Source organism: Calliphora vicina, chromosome 3 (genome assembly GCF_958450345.1).
Source record: "Calliphora vicina chromosome 3, idCalVici1.1, whole genome shotgun sequence".
Lineage (NCBI taxonomy): Eukaryota > Metazoa > Arthropoda > Insecta > Diptera > Calliphoridae > Calliphora > Calliphora vicina.
Window position 1 is genome coordinate 70,463,271 of NC_088782.1, and position 23,765 is coordinate 70,487,035.

The 23,765-nt window shown below is 30.8% G+C and overlaps 2 protein-coding genes across 2 annotated transcripts in view; one reads left to right on the top strand and one right to left on the bottom strand.

The window, feature by feature from the left end:
• The window catches only part of LOC135954757 (putative uncharacterized protein DDB_G0277255), a 158,438-nt gene extending 156,712 nt beyond the window's left edge, over nucleotides 1-1,726 (bottom strand). The window contains exon 1 of the mRNA XM_065504986.1: nucleotides 1,633-1,726. The gene's annotated coding sequence lies outside the window, so the exon portion shown is untranslated. The remainder of the gene's footprint in view (nucleotides 1-1,632) is intronic.
• Nucleotides 1,727-6,051: 4,325 nt separating this feature from the next.
• LOC135955522 (piggyBac transposable element-derived protein 2-like) overlaps nucleotides 6,052-23,765 on the top strand; it is a 62,727-nt gene continuing 45,013 nt past the window's right edge. Inside the window, exon 1 of the mRNA XM_065505872.1 lies at nucleotides 6,052-7,716. Within this exon, the coding sequence (XP_065361944.1) occupies nucleotides 6,052-7,716 (1,665 nt within the window). The remainder of the gene's footprint in view (nucleotides 7,717-23,765) is intronic.

Sequence of the window (23,765 nt, forward strand, 5' to 3'; positions counted from 1 at the left end):
TTGCTAATTGTAATTTACTAATTTCAATGAAAAAAGTTTATAAAAAAAAATTTAATTTTGTTTTTGTGAATAATGTTATTGTTAAAACATTCTTTAAGGTATTTACAGACGACAATACTGTCTATTAAGGCATATAGACGGCAATACTGAGTATTAATATTTGTCAAAAACTCAAGTATCATAATACAATTTCATCGTCTAAACAATATTTGTATTAGATTTTCAAAAAATGCAAATGATTTTTTTGATTTACGGTCGGTATTGAAAATTTGTTTAAAACAATTCAAAAACTTTTTATTTTCATATGTATCGGGTATGTATTTATAAAAACAAATAAGGCAAACAAAAATTTAAAGAAAATAAAATTTGCAGAAAAATATCAATGAAAAATATCGTGTAAACAAGAAATATATTTTTCGAAACGATTTCTTGACATACCAAAAGATTTCAATAATATTTTAAATTTGAAAAGTGTTAATACTCAGTATTGCTGTCTATAAATACCTTTAATGATAGACAAACTTCTCTATTGATAGATATATAATTTGTCTACCTTACGATTTTGACTTGGAAAATTAATTAGGGAAAACTTAACAACTTAACTTAACAACTCAGAGATTTTCCCACTGACTATGTACTTCTTTTGGGACCATATGTAGACATTGGAACCAGAGACTCACTAGTACATCTCAATAATTTTGGTAGTTTTCTGAAGTAGATGTCGATAATGAAACTGCATATTTTGTTAACATGTGACGTTATATTAAAAAAATTAAAAACAAAAAGGTAAAAATTCATAACAGTTGGAAGAGTTGTCTTCAAATTCTTGTTTTTCTTTTTTCTCTTCAAAGACAAATATAAAAATATAGACGCTTCGTAGACAATGTCGCCAAAAAGTCACCAAAATAGTCGACAAAACTGGTTACTTGGAGACACTTGTCCCCAGGTTTCCTTTAAGGATTATTGTTTATGAATAAAAGTAAATACTTTAAAGCAAAAGTTTTAAAAAAAATTTGTATATTAAGGAGGGAGGAACCGATGGAATTGATGTCAAATTGAAAAAAGACTAAAGGGCGAAATGAAGCTCTTGTCAAGACATGCTATATATTTTGATCGGTTTCAAATGGCGAAGCAATATACAAAAAATGGAGGTATTAAGGGGCGTGGCAAAAAAATAATTTTTACATTTCTTGAATCTTCATCAACTAATCTCTAATTCTAGAGGGTGACTACATCAAATTATTTTTGTATATGGGGACCGACCCATGTACATACGAGTATTTTGAAAAACCTGAAAAAACTGACACATATTTATACCTCAGTTGATATTACAATTGTTAACCATATTTTATCGGCCTAATTTCTGGTTGAAGAAGGCTTTATAATAAAAGGAACTGCTTGCATTTTGTAATAGTAATTAAAATAAAAAAATTTAAAATTTTTAAAGAAAATTTAAAAAAATTTAAAATATTATTATTCAAAACCGGATTTTCTTTACAATCTGCGTTTAATATTTAAAAAAAAAACAGTAATTAAATCGAAATTTATGCACATTTGCAATATTTATTGAACAATATTTATATAAAATGCAATTTGGAATGAAATGTAAAACACAGATGTTTGAATACTTACTTTGATATTTTTATGGTTGATGTTTATTTTTAACTGTTGAATTTTATGATACTGGCTATTAAACTTTAAATGTTTTTATTTTTTAATCTTTAACTTTTTAAGCACTGACTGCTGATTTTTACAACAAATTCGTTTTGTAAGGTTTGCAATTTTTTGTATTTTTTTTATTTTCAAATATTTATTCTCATCTCTTAGATAAGATTTCTTTACACATGAATCTAATTCAAATTTATTGCACACATGTAGGTAGTATATTAAATTATTATTAAATTTATATAAAAATCACATGCACTTGACCGTTGTTTATTTATTATATGACCGATATTTAGTATTTTTTTATTTTTTTATTTAATTATTTTTCGATTCGTTTTAAAAAATTGAATTCAAGCATGAACAATCAACATTACGCGCACAACAGTGATGAGCAACTGAGTTGACAAACCGTTAAAATTGTAAACAAAAATAAATTCAAAAATAAAACTGAAAATTAACAATTAACAATCAACGTACTCAACTGATTATAAAATGAAATAAGAAATCAATATCATGGAATTGAAGACAAGCAACGTTATTACATTAACAAAAAAGCACAAAATGCAACAACATGGAACAACAGAAAAAATTTCAAAAGCAACATCAAAAAAAAAACAAACAACACTGTTCAACAAACCGAAAATTATTTGTACAACTCTTTGCAAGTTGTACATTGAAAGTTAATGGTGACTAAATACAGGGGTATGTATAACTACATACACAGCAAGTGTTTTACTTCTTGTCGTGACACTGTGTTAGTGTTATGAAGGGTCATCAGCTCAAAATATTTTTAAAAGAACACTACGATAATAACTTTACATTTTTAGTTCAAAATTAAAAAGATAGAAAAAAATAAAAGCAATTAATATGCGTGGTCACATACATACATCGCTGCCACAATAACAATTTCGAGCACAACAACCCTCAAATGAAATACATATTTCAACTACTTAAATATAGTTTTATGATTAAACAACACTACATGTATTCATTTGTAATATACTCGTAGTATTTTATTTATTGTATCGAATAATTCTTAATTTATACTCATTCATTGTTATTTTTGAGTTTGAGTTTTGTTCAAATGAATATTGATGCAAAATCACGTATTTTAAAACATCTTCAATACGTGCCATGCCACTAACACAATGCGTTCCATTCAACAACAACAGCAACAACAAATACAAATCATTATGAACAATTTTAAACAAAAATCCAAATTACTGGGTAATATTGCAAAAAAACTAAGTAAAAAAACTAAAATAATCAGAAATGAAATGAAATATTTGTTGCTTAAAAAAGTGTTTGTTTCATAAAGTCTTTTGTTTTCGTCAGTACTGTAAAATAGGGAGGCTCCATTAGTATGGAGGAAAAATAAGGTGGCGATGAGTCGATGAATTTTAGTTTGTTTGAGGAGACCATTTCTCAAAATGTTTGTATTGGTGTCAATATTTGATTAGGATCAAAAGTTCCTTTTTTAATGGTTTTATGATTTTTTTCATATATGGGCAATTCCATATCATCGTACGTGACATTTGTACGCCTATAGAGTGGAATAGATTTTGCAAAAATAAAAGTATCTAAAAAATAATTTGGTCTTTATGTTCCATTTATATATTTTAAAATAATAAAAAGTTCTTTCGAAATATTGTTGTCCAAAATATTGAGCGAAATATCGTACGTGACATAAAACGGAACTCATTTTGAGGTACATTTAGAAATATGCGAAAATTGTCGAATCGTGAGAGGCGTTATGTTTTCTTTTAATTTCTTACACTAAACGAAATATTTTCCCTTTACAATCCGTCATATTTAAATAAAAACAATCTTTGGATGATTTTATAATAAATAAAATTTAATATCGAACGTGACATACCGTACGTGACATATTTTTCTCTTATAATAAAACAATATACATATATTCTGTAAATATATGTACACAAAAACTAAAAAAAATAATAGAAAATATACATTGGTTTCAATAAACAACTTGACAATAGCAAAAAAACAATCAGAGTCAAATTCATTTCATACTACAAGCTAATTGGGAGCCTAGTTTTCGCCGCAATTTTAGCCTAAAACATACCTAAAACATTAAAAAAAAAAATATAATCAGTTTAAACTATTATTTTTGTCCTTAAAATGTTGTAATATGATCTAAATACTTTCACATAGCAACGTTTTATTATTTTCTTCTATTCAAAACATTCTTGAAAAAAAGTTTCAAGGGTTTTTGTGTTATCAGTCGTGGTAGCGATTCTCGTGGAATTGCCCATATGGGGCATTTCATGTCAAGTGAACCAACTTTTGAAATCGATGTCTTTCGATCGGGATGAAAATTGCACCAACGTTAGTTCTATTGGATAGTAATTCTTTTGAGCAAAAAAACATTAAACATTTGAATTTTGAAAAAAAAAGTTAGATATTGCAAAAAAAAAAGCGACCACTAAGCGACCAAAAGGGTCTTCAAGGAAAATATCTAAGCTTTTGTTTGACCTAAAAAAAAATTAAAAAGGGTCCATTTTGAAAAAAACAGCCAACTAAGTTTTTGATTTTTCCCTCCACAAATAATCCCCCAAAAATAAAATGAATTAATAATAAAATTAGTACAGAAAGCAACAACAACGATTTTTGAAATAAGGCCCCAAATTTGGGGGGTTATTTCATTTTATTTTTGGGGGGTTATTTCATGCCGCCCTAAACTTGATGCAAATTTCGATCGGAAGACATCGATTTTAAAACTTGGTTCCTCTAAAATATGAACTTAGTGAACTAAGCTGTTCAGTTTTTCATTTCGTGATCTTGTGTCTTTTTTAAAGGAATTCAAAATTTCAAAGGAGTACATTTTTATAAAAATGTTTTAAAATAATTCTGCTCATCCTACTATGCCAAATATGGTGTCAAATGATCAAGCAGGGTTGTAAAATTTTTCGTATTATTTTTATTTTATACTGCTAGGATCAAAAGATGTTAAAAATGTCCTTTAAAATTGTTATCCTTTAATATCCTTTCAGATTGATAAGATATAAGAAAAGATAAAATATACATATTATATATCACTGTTAGGGTTTGGGGCCCGGGAATTTCCGCCCGGGAAATATATTTATTAAAAAAATAAAATTAATTAAAAAAAACATTAATATATTTAAATATAACATCTCTGTTTGATGAATGGCTTGTTACAAATATTAGTGGAGGTTTTAAACCCCATTAAGGATACAGTAGAAGCATTAAGCCGAAATCAAACCATTTTGCTGATAGGTGATACTATAATTATCACTCTTCATGAACAGCTGTTATCTAAATATTCTAATATTTCTCAAAAAATTGTTCATGTAATTAAATTAAACCTAAAAACTTCAACATTTTAAGATAAATTATAATATAATTTCAAATTTATGAACGCTTATTTGACCGAGGTTTCCGAAATACAAATGGAGCAACATTTTAAAAACCAATTAGAATATTCAATCTATATTGAAAAGGAAAACAATAAACATTTAAAATCAAATGCTACAAGTTTTAAGCGGGAATTAGATTTATTTGAAGTAGCAATTGGAGAAAAAATTGTGATTGTCTTTATAATGCTTTACTAACGATAAAGCCAACATCTGTTTAAAGCGAAAGAGTTTTCTCGTCGAATGATTTATTGAATGCATTAGTTATTTTGATAAATCAATTTTTTTTTAAAAAAAAATTCTATGACGGACATATAACATTAGCAGAAACCAAAATCAAAATACTTTAGAACTTACTCTTGCTTCATATAGTTTACTCTTTGTAAACTATATGAAGTAATTTTGAACTTGATGAATTTAATTTTAAAATATGTATATTTTATATAAAAAAATACAATAGAAAATATAACAGAAAAATCAAAAGAAAGAAGCTAGGTAGTGCATTACAAATCCCATTAACATATTAATCGGTATCGAATTATAAAAGTACGTTCACAATTCATAACCCTTTATCTGGCCATGTAACAGAAATGTCACATACCCAAAAATTGCCTATATATTGCTGTGTTTTATCAATATAATTATTTTAGGTTTTGTAACATAATTAGTACAAACTGTACTCAATAACAAAGAAATAAAATGTAACGGGACAATATTATTATCACATGTTTTTCTGTGCCAAAAGGTTATTGCTGAAAAAAATTTCAAACCATAACAAGTGTTTAAGTTTTCAGTGTGAAAATCAGATTTGTGTTATACATATTATTTTCTTGGTTTATAATAAGTCCGTAAGTATGTAATAAAGTGATTTTCATAAAATACAACTGAAAGCAAACCATATTCTAATTGTATTTGGTTAATTTCAGTTTGTTACATTTATGTCACATTGCACAGTAATGTGTTTTTTTTTCGTAGCCTACATGTAAATATGTCGCTGACGAATGCGAAAATTTTAGAAATTCTTGAGGAAAGTGAGGATGGACTTGACTTTGACGATGATAGTGTGGCTGATCCTGAATATTCGGTAGATGTAGAAGACTCCATTTTTGAAGATGTTGCTCATGATCCTGAATATACTGTAGATGCACAAGACGCCATTATCGAAGATGTTGCTCCAGATATTAACGATATAATAGAATGTGTAGGAAATGAAGCAGCAGAAAGTAGGCAATGCCAAAAGAAGCGTTATGAGAACATTCTTTGGAAAAAGAAAAACCTTGTTCTAAATGAGCAACAACTGATATTCAAAGGGAATACAACATTGCCCGAAGAAATAAAAAGCCTTAGCACTCCAATACAATATTTTTTTTACTTCCTTTCAAAAGAAATGTTGCAATACATTGCTGATGAAACAAATTTGTATATCACGCAAAAGGACATCAGTGATACATTTCGCGTAGCACAAATAGATATTCAACAATTTATTGGCATTGTGTACATGATGTCGTTGGTACAGCTTCCTAATGCATCCAGTCACTGGAGCAACAGCATTGGGACCACAAAAATACGAGAAGTGATGCCTTTAAAAAAATTTGAAAAAATTAGACGGGTAATTCACTTCAATGATAACACCAAAAATCTGGCTGCAACCGACAAAAATTATGATAGAATGTTTAAAGTCCGGCCAGTCATAGACGAATTAAATAAAAATTTTCGTAAAGTTCCTCTTGAACCACATCTTTGTGTCGATGAACAGATGTGTTCTACCAAAGCCAGAAACCATCTAAAGCGTTACATACCTAACAAACCCCATAAATGGGGTTATAAAATATATGTACTATGTGGGTCTTCGGGATTCGCTTATAAAATTGAGCCAGAAACTGGAAAGGAAAATGTTATTGAGAGCAACGAACCTGACCTAGGCGCATCTTCAAATGTAGTCATGAGACTGGCGCGAATCATTCCCAGAAAACAAAATTTTCAACTATATTTCGACAATTATTTTACTTCTTTGCCTCTCCTCGCCTATTTAGCTAAAGAAGGAATTTTTAGCGTAGGAACGATAAGAAGAAACCGTATTCAAAATTGTAAACTTCCACCTGAAAAGGAAATGATTAAGAACAATAGAGGATCTTTTGTAGAGTTTGTTTGTAGCGTTGAAGGAATTGAAATTGCAACAGTCTCATGGAAGGACAACAAAATTGTAAATCTGGCTTCTACTTTCATTGGTGAAATCCCAAAACGTCCAGTAAAGAGATACGACAAAGCTCAAAAAAAGTATATTGAAATAGAACGTCCTTCCATTGTTGGCCAATATAATGCGCACATGGGAGGTGTAGATCTCATTGACGCTATTATGGGAAGATACAAAATTCAGCTTCGCAGTAAAAGGTGGCAAGTTCGATTATTTTACCACTTTTTAGATTTAGTAATGGCGAACTCATGGCTATTGTACAAAAAGAACAGTGCAGCCAATAAAACACACAAGTTGTTATCTTCTGCAGAATTTCGTCTGCAGATTGCTGAAACTCTTTTGAAGCTCGATACCAAATCTAAAATAAAAAGAACGAGATCAATTGAACCTGATTTACAAGCAAAAAAGTCCAAAGGACCGGCTCAACATGCTCCACCACAAGCTGTACGTCTAGACCAGGTTGGTCATTGGCCAGTCTGGGCGGAAAAGAGAATACGGTGCAAAATGCCAAATTGCCAAGGCGTGTCACAAACTTTATGCGAAAAATGTGGTGTTGCATTGTGCTATAACAAAAATAATAACTGCTTCCGTGCATTCCATCTATCATAAAATATTTGCAACTTTTCAGGCAATGTAACATTTCTGTAACACACCAGTTTTTTTTAAATTAACAAGAAAAAAATATTTTTTTAAAATTTCTGAATAAATATGTGTTTTTATTTTAGTATTAGTAATAGAAAAATAACTTTTTGCACTTAAAATAACATGTTGCCAGATAAAGGGATAAAATTTTGTGACACTTAATTGCTCTTTTACTCTATTACCGCTAATATTTAATTTTATAGTAACAAGTGACCTCCAAATATTTTAACAAACTTTTTTTTGGTTTTATGTGAGTACAATTGAATTGTAATGCATTGGTTTTCTTTTTTTTTTAATAAAATTACACAATTTTATAAAATAATTTTCTTTTTTACTTATTTTTCTAGTTGAAAAAACATTCCCGGGATTCCCGGAAATGAAATTTTTCATAAAATAAAATTATCCGGGAAACCCCAAACCCTAATCACCGCATAAGAAATTGCGCCTTCTTTTCAAAAATGTATAAAATGTTTAAGAATTTAATATTTTATAGAAGACTTTTTCCAAAAATATGGAATACAAAATGATAACAAATTTGTTGGAAAATTTTAATTTTTAAAATGTAATAAAAGTTTTGTTTATGTATCGTTTTTAATGAAATTTCACAGTTATATAGAAATTCAATCAAAATGCAAACGTGAAAAAGAAATTAGTGAATTGTTTTAGACAATACCACAATTCCCAAAAAAACTTTTCAAAAATGTTGACGTTACAGAGGCTCGGGCAATAAATTTCCTTAGCTAAATATTTAGGAACATATTGGGTCATACAAAAATGATTTCGATTATGTGTTTGAAATCAGCAATGGGATTAGAGAAAAATTGGCATAAATTTTAAATTTACATAAAAAATAGGTCTAATTCGGAAGGCTCTGTACTTCCCAAAATGTTACCTTTCAGAAAAATATAAACACATTATTTATATTGTTTTGTTTTCTGTATAACTAAACATTAACGTAATTACTTTTTTCTCGAAAAACCTACTTTTTATTTTTTTTTAATTTAATGCAATTCCTAATACATACTAATAAATTTGTTGTTAATTAAAAAATATACATATGTATATTTGAAAAAAATCGGGAGAGATTTGGATCTGCTTTAGCAAAAATCCAGACTAAGGTGGGTAAAATACATGAAAAATCAAATGTGAATATCTCGTAAACTGTATATCTCTTGTTGTAGATTATACACATATACAAATCTTCCAAATAGGATCGAGAACAAACATTTTTATATTATAAATTAAATTTCATAATACTCGTATCCAGTGATGCCAAGTGTAGGGAATTTTCCCTTTTTGTATGGATTTTTTCCAAAATTTCGCATGTAGGGAAAAAGGGAAAGATTTCTTACTTTTGTCTAATTGTAGGAATATTTTGCAATGGCAATTTAAGACTATATTTTTTTTATTTCATATTTTATTTATTGTATTTTCACAAATAATGTTCAAATCTTAAATCTAAATATTAATTTTTATTTACGTCCCACCACAGTTGGACGAAAAATTATGTTTAATTTATAGATTCTATCATCAGCGCAGGTCTGTTGGATTCCTTCTTCTTAGTCGGATGTAGCCATTACTTCTCATTAATGTTCGTGCAAGTGGGTTTGGGTGAACTTTTAACTTTTTCAAATATGACTCCGCTTGTTATACCCTTCACCTTCGTGAGAAGGGTATATATAAGTTTGTCATTCCGTTTGTAATTTCTACATTTCTCATTTCCGACCCTATAAAATATATATATTCTGGATCCTCATAGATAGCGGAGTCGATTAAGCCATGTCCGTCTGTCTGTTCGGGATCTAAATCTGTCAGACATGCTTTCGAGAAGTTTGCTATTTCAAATCAGCAAAATCGGTCCACAAATGGCTGAGATATGAGGAAAAAACCAGGACAACCTCGATTTTTGACCTATATCTGGATTACTAAGTCATTAACTATAGACAATATGGATATCTAATGATAGATATTTCAAAGACCTTTGCAACGACGTATATAAGACCATAGTAAGTTCGACCTACAATGGGTCAAAATCGGAAAAAATATTTTTTTAGCCGAATTTTTTTTTCACCAAAAAAAGTTTTAAAAAAAAATTTGGAAAATTTAAAAAATTTATAAAAAAACAATTCAAAAAATTTTATTTTTCAAAAAATGAAAAAAACTTTACCTAAAAATATTTAAAGTTTTTATTTTGAAGTATAATTGGTGAAGGGTAGATAAGATTCGGCACAGCCGAATATAGCTCTCTTACTTATTTGTTATACCCTACACCACCATAGTGGGGAGGGTATTATGCGTTTGTGCAGATGTTTGTAACGCCCAAAAATATTAGTCTAACACCCATCTTAAAGTATACCGATCGACTTAGAATCACTTTCTGAGTCGATTAAGCGATGTCCGTCCGTCCGTCCGTCTGGTCGGCTGGCTGGCTGGCTGGCTGTCCATGTAAACCTTGTGCGCAGAGTACAGGTCGCAATTTTGAAGATATTTCGATCAAATTTGTTACATATTATTTTTTCGGCCCAAGGACCAAGCCTATTGAAACTGGCTGAAATCGGTCCATTATTTCACCTAGCCCCATACAAATATCCTCCCGAAATTGAACTTCATCGGTCATAAATGTTTAATTTATATATGTATCTCCACAAATTCCGCTCCAAATAAGTTTTATATACACAAAATTGATGTCACTAAATTTTGTTACGATCGGTCCATAATTAGTCATAGCTCCCATATAGACCCGCTTCCGAAAATCACTTTAACGTGCATAAATCGCTTAAAAATGTTGGTAAACACACAAAATTCAACATAGTTAACTTTAATATAGACATAAATCACACGACCGAATTTTATGGTGATCGGTCCGTAATTGGTCATAGCACCCATATAAGGCCCACTTCCAAAAATCACTCAAAAATATAAATTGTTGAAATTTTAAAAGAAACATTTTGTTTGCTCTTTTACTTAGTGTAGGGTATTATATGGTCGGGCTTGACCGACCATACTTTCTTACTTGTTTTTTATTTCAATTTTTCACCAGGGAGACATCTAGGTCCTTATGAATGTTAATATTTCTCACATACCAAGGCGCTGCTGTTATCATTCGTAATATTTTATTTTGGAATCTTTGAATTTTTTCAATATTAGAAGCTGAGGCCGTGCCCCATAATTGAATTCCATATCACCATATGGGTTTTATTATTGAGCTGTACAGCAAAAGTTTGCAATTGAGTCAATTTCATATCTATATGCTTTTTCCAGGTAAGACGTCGGTATAGATGCAGACCTAGATATTTAACTTCAGTTTGTTGAGGTATTATATGATTATTTATTAGGATTGGAGGGCACGATTCTCTATGCAATGTGAATGTAAGATGTATACATTTTTGCTCGTTTACTTTTATTCTCCATTGTTTTAACCACCTTTCTATGTCGAGTATATGGTCTTGTAAAAGTACAGATGCTTCTTGGGGGTTTTCATGAATGGCTAGTGTCATCAGCAAAAGTAGATATGTGGGTTCGACTGTTTGTAGGCATATTATATACTTGTGATATGCAAATATAGGAAGGGACCCAGTATACTTCCTTGGCGTACGCCTGCTTCAATAGGCTGTGGTGAACTTATGAAGTCTCCCTCTTTAAGAACGAACTTTCGATGACTTAAATAAATTTCTAGAAGCTTGTGTGTGTTCACTGGTAAATATTGTTTTATTTTTATCGATAATCCTTCATGCCATACTTTGTCGAAGGCTTTTTTTCTTCAAATGTCTTGAATATGATTTCTACCAACCTGTGAGTTTGTTCTATGGTGTTATGTTTTTCTCGAAATCCGAATTGATGAGTTGGAATATAATCAAAATGATTCACTATCGGTTTTAACTTGTGCATTACCAGTTTTTCGATTAGCTTTGATATTCTACTTTACTGTGATCTTTTCCCGGCTTAGGTATCATTGTAACTAAAGAAACCTTCCATTCTGGTGGATAATATTCAAGGCGTAATATAGCATTAAAAATAAATAGGATTATTTCTAATGCAATTTGGGGTAGCTCGAGGAGCATCTTGTTACTGATTTTATCAATACCAGGTGATTTTTTGGAGTTTAAATCAACAATAGCCTTGACAATCTCTGAAATCTCAAAACGAAGTGGTTCAGCTGCAGTAATATGGGGTAAAGTAGGTGGTAACTTTATTATGACGATTGACTCGTTTGGAGAAAATACATTCTTTAGATGACTAACAAACAGGTCTCCTTTTTCAGTATCGTTTTTCGCCCAGCCTCCACTAGAATTACGTAGAGGAGGTCTGCTCATAACAGGTCTTTTTAATTTTTTTGTAGCTCGCCATAGAGAGTAATTTGAGTACTGGGTGGCATCTAAGTTCTCCAGATATTTATTAATGGAGTCAGTTTTGCGTTTGTGAAGAAGCATACTGAGGCGTTTGCGACATTTTCTAAGCTCCGTTTTAAGTTGAGGGGATCTGTAGAGTTGCCACTCTCGACGAACTCTTCTTTTTTCAGCTAATAACTGTTCAATGTCTGCAGAATAGAGTCTATTGTATCTTATTTGTTGGGTTATTTGAGTGGCGTGTTCAACAGCAAGTTTTAAGTTTTGTTCAAAATTTTTGAGTGAGATATCGATATCTTCTGGTGTTCTTAGCGATATATTTTCTGTACTGTGTGTGCTAATATATTTTCCATATTTCAACCAATTTATTTTCGTGCTTGATATTGCAGAGTGACCAGTCGGGGATACTATTTCTAGGGGGTTCAATAGAGTAACGAAGGTGGGTGAGTGATCCGAGGATAATTCTAATGAAGATTTAACCTGCAAAATCAATGACATCGGGTATTTTGCTTGGGTCAGTAGGCCAGTATGTTGGTTCTCCGCTCGACAGCACATTCAAATTCAATTTAGAAATTGTATTAAACAAAGCGCGACCTTTCGGGGTTACAAGTCTTGATCCCCAGTGATTATGCTTAGCATTATAATCGCCAGCTGTATGAAGTAAGTAATAATGTGGCATCTTTAATATTATCACTGCTTTCAAACTATATAGTGATTCTCCTTTTTACGGTATTTGACATTTCCTTAAAGAACTAGCTGCGAACAATGGATTCTTTTTTTGACAATAAGTCCTTGAAAAAACAATGATGTGGCCAATTTCTAAAACCGCTTAAGCATTTTTTTTGTTGAACACAACTTAACTGTAGATAAAATAAAAAGTGGGTGTAGGAAAAAAAGGATTTTTTTTCATAAGCGTAGGGATTTCTGAATCTCCTGGCATCACTGTTCGTATCTATTAAAACAAATTAAACAAAAGTAAAAATAAAATTGATGGACGAATTTTAATGCTAAGTTTTATTGAACAAACAAAAATCTACTAAGATTTTAAAAGTAAAAAAACTGTCAAATGACTTTCAAAACTAGGCCCAACCAATTCAACCCATCAATTTGTCTTTCATTTTATTTGTTATTAATTTTTATTTAAATGTAGTTTTTATAAACGCTACTTCTGAATTCAAAAACCACAAATTGTGAGTGAGTAATGTGTGTGCGTTTGTTCGTGCGTTCATTGGCACAACTGTTTTCGGCATAATAATTATTTTTTTTCTTTCGAAATACATTTTTGCGATTTGATAAACTATTCTACATACTTAACTTATCACGACTTTATGGCACTTTTCATATTCATTCTGTACTACGCACCGAAACCGAAAGCCGGCTTATGGAACTGGAATACACATGCATACACTTGTACAACCTGATATATGGACAGACGCACATTTGCACGGAAGGCCGGACAAATAACAAACAGTCAACATTAAACGGTAGTCAAATGAAAACGCCTGAATACTTGTATTTTTTTATAAATAAAACAGTAGCAAAACATTAATTAAAACAGAAAAATAACAAAAATTCCCCCGAAAAACGCTAAATATGCAAACGCACTCACACTTGTGTATAGAAGATCAGCATAAAATAAATTAATGTTATGATGTTGCTTGAGCTGGTGATGATGATCATGATGACTATGACGATCAAGATGATAAAAATCATGTTTTTGAACTTGTTGATCAGAAGCCAAAATATTTATAGTAAATAAATTAAATATAAATTATAATTGACATTCAAAATTCTAGATGGCGTTTTGTTTTTGTTTTTGTTCTTTTTGTTCTTTTTTTAATTTTTATTATTTTCTCATAAATATTAAAGTCATATAAAATGCACAGAGCAGAAACTATAAATAAAATATTTAATTGCCCACCATAAAAATCATGTTATTATACCCTACACCACCATAGTGGGGAGGGTATTATGTGTTTGTGCAGATGTTTGTAACGCCCAGTCTAACGCCCACCTTAAAGTATACCGATCGATACTTAAAATCACTTTCTGAGTCGATTAAGCGATGTCCGTCCGTCCGTCCGTCTGTTCGGCTGGCTGGCTGTCCATGTAAACCTTGTGCGCAGAGTACAGGTCGCAATTTTGAAGATATTTCGATGAAATTTGATACATATTATTTTTTCGGCTCAAGGACCAAGCCTATTGAAACTGGCTGAAATCGGTCCATTATTTCACCTAGCCCCCATACAAATGTACTCCCGAAATTGGACTTTATCGGTCATAAATGTTTAATTTATATATGTATCTCCACAAATTCCGCTCCAAATAATTTTTATACGCACAAAATTCGTGTCACCAAATTTTGTTACGATCGGTCCATAATTAGTCATAGCTCGCATATATACCCGCTTCCGAAAATCACTTTAACGTGCATAAATCGCTTAAAAATGTTGGTAAACACACAAAATTCAACATAGTTAACTTTAATATAGACATAAATCACACGACCTAATTTCATGGTGATCGGTCCATAATTGGTCATAGCCCCCATATAAAGCCTACTTCCGAAAATCACTCAAAAAAATATAAATTATTGAAATTTTAAAAGAAATTTTTTTTTGCTCTTTTACTTAGTGTAGGGTTTTATATGGTCGGGCTTGAGCGACCATACTTTCTTACTTGTTTTTTCATTGCGTTTGTGATAACTCGGTGATAACATCCTATTGTCTGAAAATAAATGAACTTACAGGTACTTTTTCCCTACTAATAGTACTCTTTGAATATATTTTTTAATACTGGACCTAGAAATAAGAAATTAAGCATTTAAAGTTTTGAGTGAATGAAACTTCAATTCACTGAATATCTTAAGGTTCGTAGAGGTGTGAAAACATACATAATTATAGCGCACTAACGCACAGTGTTTAGAAAATTAAATAATTTTATAAAATTTTGGGACTTTATTTACCTTAAAAACTAAAAATTTTTAATATGGTGATTTCCCACAAATAAAAATATAAAATTTGAATTAATGTAAAACTCAAATAAATAAAAATATCATTACAAAATATGGAACTAATATAGACTCAAATGTCCTTAAATTAATGGCATTATAATTTTTGGCATTTTTAAATACCGAAATTCCTAAACCGCGGAAAATGTGTTCCAAAAACTGAGTTTTTATAGAAAAGTGCCTACTGTCACGTTATTTACCATGTGATAGTAAAAAAACTTTGTAAGTATTTAAGAAATATATAGGGTTATACAAATATGAATCTTTTTCGTAGATAGGTTTTTTGCCTTTTTAGAATTTTTTTTTTAAATTAGCCAAGTTTGGATATGTCTATGGGATGCTATGTCGGCTGAAGTGAGCCAAATTTTACTTTACATGTTTTTGCATTAAGTTATTTTTCTGGATCATACAAAAATTTTATATAGACCCGAAGAAAATTTTTTTGTACAAACGAAAAAATATGTAGGCTTTTTTGGGAAAAAACTAGGGTATTCAATTAATCGGGTTTCTGGTTTAATCGGTTAATCGAGCAAATAATTAATCGAGGTTTAGATTTAATCGGTTAATAATCGGTTAATTTAAAATTATTCGATTAACCGAATAATTTATATTTTCATTTCAAATTGAAAATACAACAACGAATTTTGTATACAAAAACATAAAAAATGGCAAATAAGGTATCTGAGATCATTTTTGTAAACATATCGCCTATTTGCTGCAACAACATCATTACTCAAAATCCCTGTTTATTGAACTGAGTAATACAAAATATGCGCTGTTCTATAAACTTTCATAAAGTTTTATCAGTTTTCAAAAAAATAAATTATTTTTTGTGTGAGAGTGTTTTGTTGTTGTAAACATTGTAAAAATTCATGTTTTCTCGTATATTTGATAAGTAAAAATTTTTGGTTAAATACAGGTTAGAAAGATATTAAAATCTCCTATTTAAATTTCTGAAATCGCATGACTTGTTGAAAATTTATTGAAGAAATAGTAAAATGTCATAAAATATTCAAAGATGTTTTTCTCGAAACGACTTTTTTTGAATTATGACGTTGTTGCTGCAAAGGAGCGATGTGTAAGCTTTTTATAGTTTATTGATATATTCTGAAATAATCTTTTATAAAAAGAATATAATTTAAACGATTTTTTTCTTTAGATTTAATAAAACTTTTCTTGGAAAAAACTCTCTCGCTGATTGTATATTTTGGAGAAATCAAGAATATTCCTTTTTGGATTGTTTTAGATATTGATTAATTTAATAGTTTCGTTCAGTTATGATAAAAGACTCATTTCAAAAAAAAAGTTTCGTCTATACATGTAAATAGAAACAAAGTTTCAAATACATGTAAATTAAATATGTCAGTTGTTATACCTACTCACTAAACATGTTTATTGGATGTTCAAAAAATATCTAATTTTAATTTGAAATTTGTGTTTGAATTGAAATGGAAAATTAAATACAAAAAAAAATTTAAAGTGCAAAAAAAAGGAATTTCGGTTAATCGGTTAATCGACACAAATTAATCGGTTTATTTGTTATTTGAAAATCGGCAATTTCAAATTATTCGAACAGTTAACCGTCCAAAATTAATCGGTTAACCGATTAACGGTTAATCGATTGAATACCCTAGAAAAAACGTAAAAATACGGCCCTTTTTACATGTTCCAATTTTGGATGCGTATAAGTTTTTATAGGGACAAGATAACTGTTGGCAAGTTATTTTTATTTTATTTAGAATTTTATCACCAATATACCTGATATTTTAAAAATAAATTTCGACCTTCTGAAGGCCCGCCATATCTAAAAAACAATAAAAAATTCGAGCAAAATTTAAAAAAAAACAAAAATAATCAATAAACCTGAATATCTATTCAACTAATAAAGATTACCTTCACATTGTAGATCTTCCCAAGGACTATTTATATTTAAAATTTCAGCTCATTCGGGTCATAAATGGAATTTTGGCAATTTTTTAAAAAAAAATTTAAACCTGAGGTGACCATATTTGAGGGGTTACGCAATGGCCCGGCCCCTATTAGCTCTAGGAATCGAAAACACCTCAGTTCCAACCATGTGAAATGTTCGTAACAATATCTCTAATAGTTCCGGAGATACCGAATTATTTCCAACAAAAAAACTTTTCTAAACCATTGTGTAACGTCTCATCCAATACCCACCCAATGGGGCAGAATCAAAATTTTTTGGAAATAAATCTGGCATTTCTAAACGGCTGGTCCCATTGCGATAAAATTTGACGTGGTAGTAGCCAAGGAGTACTTGAGTTATTAAAATGGGTCCTACAAATGATACAGGGGCGGCGCTATGGGGCTCAAAGTAAGGTATCATCGACATGTATTTTTTTTTAAATACGTGCCATTTTTGTGTTTCCCATCCGATTTCAACGATTTTTATATTCTTGGAGAGGGTCCATTTTAAAGTTGCCTAAAAGTACGTACAACAAAACACTTAATTCCTTAGGTTTCTCTTACTAACTTATATTGACCTAACTAAACGGTGTTAAGAATCATTCCTGGAAGTTCATATGTTCTAGAGAGTTGTTTATTGTGATCTTAGCTACATTTTTGTGGTTGATTGTTTTCTTTAATTTTGAATGGTTTGCTACCTATGGACCTGAACAGGGAAAAAAAGGTTAAAAAATCGATTTTTTTTAACTTTTTTTGAGATTTTGATCTTGAAAATGAAGTTTTTTCATTTTATATGTTCACAATTTTGTTCTTTATGCCAAGGGCTAAAACTTTGCCTCAGAGAGTAAACTTTTGTTTTTTATGTCTCATTAGAACGAAAATTACGTACACATTTCTATTCTTTTAAATTAAATTGCAAAAGTAATTTTTTAATGGCAAAATTTAAAAAAAAAACTGAAAAAAATGCATTTTTTCCCCTTGTAAATGCATCTCAAAACTTCAGAGGGCTTGCGGCACGTCTTAACCCCAACCGATTTACCTAAAATTTTTTCAGGATGATTTTTTTACTAATGTTCACCAAACTGGGGGGTGAGAATGGCCAAATTCCAACTTTCGTTTATTAAGGGCCACCCTAATATGTACATAAATCATTTTACTACTATTGTTTTAATTATTCTTACAGTAATTTTAAATTCAATGACATTTACATGTAGTTTTCTTTGATTCTATTTTAATAGCAGCAAGATGGTCAGCGGGTCATCATTCATTGTAACAATTATGACAAGTGGTCATAATGATAATTATGATCAACATCATCATGACCATAATAATGATTATTACTCGTATAATGATGACACGTTTTAATGATAACAGTTGTCAATTATATAGTGGGTTGTCATGGCTGTTTTTACCCTGTACAAGTATAAATATTTAGTCAGGGTTAAATAGAGAAAATCAAGAATTTACTTTATGAACAAATAAATAAAAATGAGAATTTAATGTGTTGAAGTAAATTAAAATTCATTTAAGGTTTTTTTGTTTTTTTTTTTGTACATAATGTCTTTCAAATAATTTCATATATTTGTACTTAGCCACTCATAGATACTTACTTGTTTGTTTGTAGTAAAATAAACTACACATTATAATGTTAGAATTAAAAATGTTTAAATATCTGAATGTCTGTCCGTCCGTCCGTCTATTTATGATTGTTTTTATTAAATACTCATGTATTGTACTTATGTTTGAGTGTGTTTTTTGTTAAATGTGGCATTGAACTTATTTTATTCTTAACCATCATCCTCCATACATAATAATACTTATTTACTTACTATATGATGAGTATTAAACAAAAAACAATAACTAAGTAACTGGGTAAGTAGTGGTTAAAATTTGAAAACAGAAAAAAATCATTACATACTTTTTTAAACAAATAAATAAAAAAAACAATAGCAACAACTTGTCAGTTATATTGCATATTTAAATATCACTTTTATTAGAAAATATTAACAATAATTTGTTTAAATAAATTTCATTTTTTATTTAGTATTTGACGAATTTCATTTGTCCTTCATTGCTAATGTTCAATTATATGGCTATTAATATAATTTTAGAATTCATCCCAACAGTTTTACAATCCCTTACAGACAGTAATTTTCCCTAAGTACCTCTATTTTTATGAGTCCACCTGCATCTCAAGTGGACTCATACCTCCTCATGGTGCCACCATGTAGCTGCTTTAAACAACCGTTTCGAAATAGTGGTCTAATTTGTGCCGCGAGTTAGTTCACCATAAAAATTTTAAAACAATGGTTGGGGCGTTAGACTTGTAATTCACCCCCACAAAAAATAAAGATAGAAAGAATAGAAAACGTCACCTACAACATTTGACCACCACCGAAAACGAATAAAGGACCATTATTTACGGATGCTTTCACTGGAACGTTCGTACTTTGTACAGAGCAGGTGCAATGATCCAATTGGTGAACGTACTGAATACGTACAGATCCGATGTTACTGACACCACATGGTAACGCCATCTGCCATGATACTAGACACGAGTTTATATGTGGTTTTGTAGTCAGTATGAGCATTAAACATCTTGTCTCCAGGTTCACGCCAGTGAACGAACAGATATCTACGATACGCATTGAGGAGAAGGTTTTTTTACATAAAAATCGGAAGGGAAGAGATATACGATCCAACAATCGGCAGATTCAGCCTTGAGACTGATATCCTTTGCCACGGCACGAAACATGGTAGTGAGTTGCACTAGGTTTAAACATCTCGATATTCACAAGACAACGTGGGTATCTCCTGATTAGAGATGCTAATCGGGACTGATTTTTAAAAATCCCGGAGTTCGGGATTTGGTAAAGATTTCGGAAAATCTAAAATCCAGAAAATTATAAGAAAGAAACGTACATAATTATGTCTTAACAATTGAAAGTAATTTTTTTTTTTTTTTGCAATTAATTTTGATTAGAAACTAAAAAGCATAAAATACTTGCATTAGTACATTATATAATAAGACATAACAATAAAGTATGTACATTAGACTGGGTCAATTTGTATGGAGCCAAAAAAATGCAACAAGCGGTTATCAAAATCGTAATCTACGATGAATTCTAAGAATGTTTGCCGAAGAAATCAAAACCGAGCTTCGCATTTTTAACGCGAAAATTTTCCGTTCGTATTTTATATTTTTGTTTAAACATATTAATATTTTATTGAGCCTTTTAAGAAACTTGACTATGTTTGTGCTTTTTCGAAAGGAAAGAAAGTCAAAAAAGATGAAGCTTTGCAAATGGAGTAGATTAACAATAAACTTCAACCTAGGATGGTTACAAAATCTCATGTTGTGGTTGTGCGAGAACCTAAAACCGATCTTTTGGGTCACAGTGGGGGAAATGAAAAATAAAAAAGGTGCAAATAAATTTGTAAGTTCCAAACCGATAATCAGATTTTAATAAAATTTCGCACGACTATAGAGGAGGTGTTGCTGAGCCTAAGTTTTTAATTTGGACTTTCAACACTAAGGTGGGGCGGAGTCTCAAGACCACACATTTTGGTGTCTCGGTTATATTACAATTAAAAAATTATGCCAAATTTTTGTTCTCGATCCGATTTAAAAGATTTGTATATACATATATAAAATCTACTAGACGAGCGCTACAAAAAACATTACTATAACTACTTTTGATCTTTTATAGTTTACGAGATATTCACCATTGAAAATTAAAATTTTATGTTTTTTACTTACCTTGGTCTGGATTTTTGCAAATAGCGGATTCTAATCTCTCTCGATTTTTTCCAAATATATATAACAAGCGTTTAAATAACAACAAATTTATTAGAATTATACGGAAAGAATTATTTCAAAATCGATACCAAGTCAAAAGTTATGTGCACTTAAATTAAAAAAATTTAAAAAAGTAATTTTTTCGCGATTTTTTTTCGAAAAAAGTACTTATATTAATCTTTAGTTATACAGAAAATAAAAACAAAATATATGATGCGTTTATATTTTTCTCAACGGTAACATTTTGGGAAACACTATAGAAGAAACATAATTTCAATATTTGTATAACTGCGTGGTCAAGAGCCTTCCGAAGTAGGCCTATTTTTATGTAAATTTCAAATTAATGCCAAATTTTCTCTAATCGTATAGCTGCTTTCAAGAAATAAAATCCTATTTTTTATGCCCCATTATGTTCTTAAATATTTTGCAAACGGAATTTATAGCCCGGATCGCGGTACCGTCAACAGAGTCAAAAATCTAAAATACCGTTTTTGGGATTAATGAAAAAGGCACACAAAAATGACAATTTCCCCTATTTGTTTATGAAAAAACGGGATTTGGAAAATCCCGAAAACCCCGGGATTTAAAATTAAAAAATCCCGGGCTTCGGTATTTAGGAAATTCCGAAAACCCCGGGATTTTCGGGAACGGGATTGCCCGTTTGGCATCTCTACTACTGATCACTTAAAGAAGAAGAACTAAATTGATCACATTTTTGTGGACGGAATGCATAGTTCCAGTGAGCTAGACGTGCGTGCGATCCGTGGTTTTTCAGATTGATTCGGATTATTACCTTGTTGCAGCTATGATTTGCACTCGTCTCAATTTAGCGAAAACCACACGAATGATCCCACAGAGGAAGCTGGAAGCACAACTAATCCAAATGCTACAAGAGAGCACCCTTGCACACTCCTTGGAAACTGCGGTAAATACTGTACTTGGGTTTCAGAAGCTTCCCCCAAAAAACCCATTGTACGACCAGGAGTGTTGCAATGCAAGTGCAGAGAAAATCGCTGCATACCTGGCAACACTGCAGTCCACTGTAACGAGAGGAGTACGGGAGAGGTACCGCGAGAAAAGGAGAGAGGAGTAACGCTTGTTCTGCAGCAAGAAAATAGAAAGACGGGAGTGTGAGCAGATCGAGATGTACAGGAGTAAAAACGAACTCCGAAAATTCTACCAAAAAGTAAAGCTCCAAACAGAGAACGACGGAAACCTAGGCTATAAAAATTTCCAAAGTCTAGGGACTCTAATTTATGTTGGATTTAATCTGTATGACTTAGTAACCTAAGATTTCAGATTTTTTTCTGTGGTCTACCAATATGTCACTGATGTTTTGCTCATATATTCGCAACTGAACTATTAAATGGTTTCAACAGATTTTTGCTACAAATATACAGTGGTTGACAAAACAATGGAAACTTTTTCAAATACTTCATTAGTGGCCTAAAATCTGAAATAATTTTTTAAAAAATTTTAACATTTTTGTAGTATTTTATTTGTATACTTTTATTAACTTAATTTAACAAAAAACAAAGGACATAATTAATTAATTTCTTCATTACGGCATTGACAAAACAATGGAAACTTAGGTATTATTTTAACAAATATGGTCTAAACTTTGCAATAACTCAATATTTTGTTGGGTATCCCTTATTTTTTATAATTGCTACACATCGACGATGCATTGAACCAATTAAAGAGCCAATGGTCTCCTTTGAAACATTTTACCATTCCCTTATAACCGCCTCCGATAAATCTTCCTTCCTGGTGTAATTTTGGGTCCTTATTTTACGATCTACAATTTCCCATAGATTTTCTATGGGATTGAGATCTGGCGATTGGGCAGGCCACTTCAAAACACGTATGTACCTCGTTGGATTGTAACCACTCGGTTACAACCCTAGAGGTGTGTTTCGGGTCGTTGTCGTGTTATAATCTCCAAACTAGTGGCATTTTTTCCTCAGCGTATGGATACATAACATCGTTTAATATGGTTCTGGTATGGTATCTTTTATAATATGAATTGGGCCCATACCTTGCACTGAAAAACATCCCCATACCATAATATTGCCACCGCCAAACTTTACAGCCATATTTGTGTACTTTGAATCTAATCTTTTCCCTTTGGTCGTCTTACAAATGTTCTCCCATCACTGCCTCTTAAATTGTATTTGGATTCGTCGGAAAAGTGGACAGTATTCCATTTCTGTATCGACCAGTTTAAATGATCCCTGGCAAATTGTAGACGAGCAGAACGGTTCTCTTTAGAAATAGTGGTTTTTTCACAGGACGATAGCAACCAAGACCAGCCTCATTTGCCCTGCGACTAACTGTTCGGGTAATAATTTCTAATTTTAGGCTATTAACAACCTCTCGAGGAGTTATTTTTGAGAATTTATTGAACTCTCTCGCTATTAAATTATCTTGTCTAGGAGTAGTCTTATGAGGTCTTTCACCTAAATGTTGAGTTTTTACAGAACCGGTTTCACGAAATTTCTTTATAATTTTTGAAACTGCTGATTTATTTATTGAATATTTGTCACAGATACTTTTTTGTTTTAAACCAGCTTTAAAATCGTTAATTATTTTATTTTTTAAGTCTTCACAAATCTTAACTTTAGCCATTTTCGTTAACTTTGAAAAAAAGCAATTATGCGAAAAACTTAGAAAAAGAAATTGTGAAAAATTACCAGAATTTCAAAATAAAATAAAATAACTGTAAACAGGATGCTTTTTACATCGTTATTTTAAATATTATTTTCGTTTTACACTTCCTTCT